The sequence below is a fragment of the Limulus polyphemus genome, unplaced genomic scaffold (genome assembly GCF_000517525.1).
Source record: "Limulus polyphemus unplaced genomic scaffold, Limulus_polyphemus-2.1.2 Scaffold1233, whole genome shotgun sequence".
NCBI classification, from domain to species: Eukaryota; Metazoa; Arthropoda; class Merostomata; order Xiphosura; family Limulidae; genus Limulus; species Limulus polyphemus.
The window spans coordinates 312,234-315,238 of record NW_013666843.1 but is presented as its reverse complement, the minus strand read 5'-3'; the positions used below and the strand labels follow the sequence as shown (position 1 = coordinate 315,238).

Below are 3,005 nucleotides of genomic sequence, written 5' to 3'. Positions count from 1 at the left end.
ATGATTGATTTTTGTTTAAGGTATGTTGGTAAATGATTGATTTTGTTTAAAGTATGCTGGTAAATGATTGATTTTGTTTAAAGTATGCTGGTAAATGATTGATTTTGTTTAAGGTATGCTGGCAAATGATTGATTTTTGTTTAAAGTATGCTGGTAAATGATTGATTTTTGTTTAAGTTATGTTGGTAAATGATTGATTTTTGTTTAAGGTATGTTGGTAAATGATTGATTTTTGTTTAAAGTATGCTGGTAAATGATTGATTTTTGTTTGAGGTATGCTGGCAAATGATTGATTTTTGTTTAAGATATACTAGTAAATGATTGATTCTTGTTTAAGGCATGCTGGTAAATGACTTTTTGTATTGCCTGACTTCCAGAAGTTTGATCTTAGCTTACTCAAAAATCGTTTTGCTACATTCGACTCATTAGTAGCTTCTTAGACTCAACGTTGCAAAAAAAAATAGCGATCACACAGATGGCGTGCAACAAAGTCAACTTTCAGGGGTTTCGGTTACTCTGGTTCGTGCGTTTATAGACGTTCTTAAAACATATAAATGTAGGATAGTGAGTCACATAATTAATCTTAGAACGGGCACTGTTGTTTGAAAGAGCACAAAAGTAATTTCTCAATGTGGTAATATTGCATATACCAAAAACGTTCTATTATTTTGCTTTAAGTCTTACACAGATGCATTCTCGTGTCTGAAAAGATGTTTGTCGTCGTATTGGTTCATCTGTCATTCGGTAGTATCACATACAATCTGGTTGGCTCATCCTCTTTAAAGCAAAACGTGACATTTCTAGGACCGCCCTTCAGCTACAGCTGTCACTGGGCTATCTAGAAACGACATCATTCTAACCAGGTTTTATTCCAAGCGGTACCGAGTGACACCTTACTCAAAGGAAAGTTGCGTTTTTGGAATATTTAGGCAGCGTATCCAAGCTCTACAGTCTTGCTGCGTTAACAATATAACTTCATGTGGTTGGAATAATCTAGTGTCGCTTTCCCCCCGTTTCGGATCGTCCATGATGTAGCTCTGTGTTTCGTTCGGAGTATTTAATCGTTAAGATTAGCATTCGCCTTTATAAGTTCGGTTTGTTTGTGTAACAGTGCACTTTAATTATCATATTTACGTTTTGTGGTATTTGCTCAAAATTTACCGTCTGTTTCGACCTTCATTTACTGGTGTGTCACTCCTCACAAACAAGATTGCCGAATTATAGACCGCAACGGCATTGTTGAAGCTCAGATGAATTCACTGAAATGTTACAAAACCGATCTACTACTACTGATTTACAAAACTTTATTATTGGATTTAACACCGGTATCCAGTTAGAGATAGTGAAGTATTGTATTTACTACCGACATCCAGTTAGTGATAGTGAAGTATTGTATTTACTACCGGTATCCAGTTAGGGATAGTGAAGTATTGTATTTACTACCGGTATCCAGTTAGGGATAGTGAAGTATTGTATTTACTACTGGTATCCAGTTAGGGATAGTGAAGTATTGTATTTACTACCGGCATCCAGTTAGAGATAGTGAATTATTGGATTTACCACCGGTATCCAGTTAGAGATAGTGAATTATTGGATTTAACAATACTTCACTATCCCTAACTGGATACCGGTAGGTTGGATTCGCCGTTGTAATCCTTTTGGGATTTGTAAAGCTTTACAATTGGATTTATTACCGGGATACTTTTGGAGTTGGTAAAACTTTACTTCTGGGTTGACTACCAGCATCCACATTACTGAAGTTGTAACTGTTGAAACCACTACCAGTTAGGGTTGGAATTCTTCAAGTGTTATAACTTAGTCCTTCTACCAGCGCCAAGTTGAAGTTACTGAAGCATTAATATATATGATTTGCTACTTGCATCAATTTGGGGTTATTGAAGCTTTACAAGTTGGTCCATTGGCGACATCCAGACAGTTGGAGTTACTGAATCTACTAACAACATATAATTAGAGTTGCTGGATCTTTATTGATGAGTCAGATACCGGAATCCATTTGAAGTTACTGAAGTGCTAAATTTGAATTGAATTTCAGTAGCTGTTAGGAAGTAGCAAAGTAAAAGAGTTTCGCTATTGACACGGGATCTAATTAAATATATACCCTTCAATGTTGACTGCCTCAATAAGTGTTAGCTCTCGGCTTTAAAATGGTTTTACCACACCATAACTGAACAAACTAATTAGTGGTAATAAAGTGCTGATCCTTAAGGTTCCGGTGTTCGTGTCTGTAGTATATAACGCTAGAATCTCGACTGATATTTGTTACGTGTGATAACCAACTCCTTTTCATTAACCATCCGACTGCTCTTTCTGTTAGTTTTTGTAGTACAATTCATGGATTTTTTATTTCTGCAGAATCAATTCTAGACTCACTTTAAATTTGTAGAGTTAATCCAGCTACATGCTGCAAGACCTGGAAAACCATGAAGAGGCTGCCCGTAAGACTAGGTGGAAACACTGTCTTCGACTGGTCGCTGCATACCTTTTCTCCGACGTCGGTGTCTGCGGACTGGCAGTGAGCTACGCCATGCTGGGCGCCTTAGTATTTGAGGCACTAGAAACTCGCCACGAACTGGCTGAGCGAGAGCACGTACGACAGCATCGAGCAGACTGTATGAGGGATTTATGGAGGATCACTAACAAGCTGAACGTACTCTACGAGGCGAACTGGACCCTTGCAGTTGGCGGGAGACTCCGAGAATTCGAACAAACTGTAGTCAACGCGGTGAGGAATGAGGGGTACGATGGAAGAGAAGTGGAAGCCTTAGAACTTCAGTGGTCTTTCCCAGGGGCACTACTGTACTCTCTAACAGTTATCACAACAATTGGTAAGTCCGTAGTTTCTACGAAAGTAACCCTATTTTTTTTTTTCTTTAGTTACGTTTTGAAAGCCCGAATAAACATTTAGTTAACACACTCAAGATATTTGGCCCAGTTGATATAGTGCTTTTAAGTTAGGTTAACTTATTTCGTCATTCTTTTTTGTT

The 3,005-nt window shown here is 37.8% G+C and overlaps 1 protein-coding gene across 2 annotated transcripts in view; it reads left to right on the top strand.

Annotated features, from left to right (window-relative positions):
• The first annotated feature begins 2,255 nt into the window (after positions 1–2,255).
• The window catches only part of LOC106462726 (potassium channel subfamily K member 18-like), a 24,404-nt gene continuing 23,654 nt past the window's right edge, over positions 2,256–3,005 (top strand). Inside the window, exons 1-2 of one of the 2 annotated variants that reach the window (XM_022390048.1) lie at positions 2,513–2,516; positions 2,628–2,846. In XM_022390048.1, coding sequence (XP_022245756.1) covers positions 2,633–2,846 — 214 coding nt within the window. In that variant the 5' untranslated portion in view covers positions 2,513–2,516; positions 2,628–2,632. Of the gene's footprint in view, positions 2,847–3,005 lie in introns of both variants that reach the window. The other variant, XM_013922673.2, reaches the window with a different exon arrangement.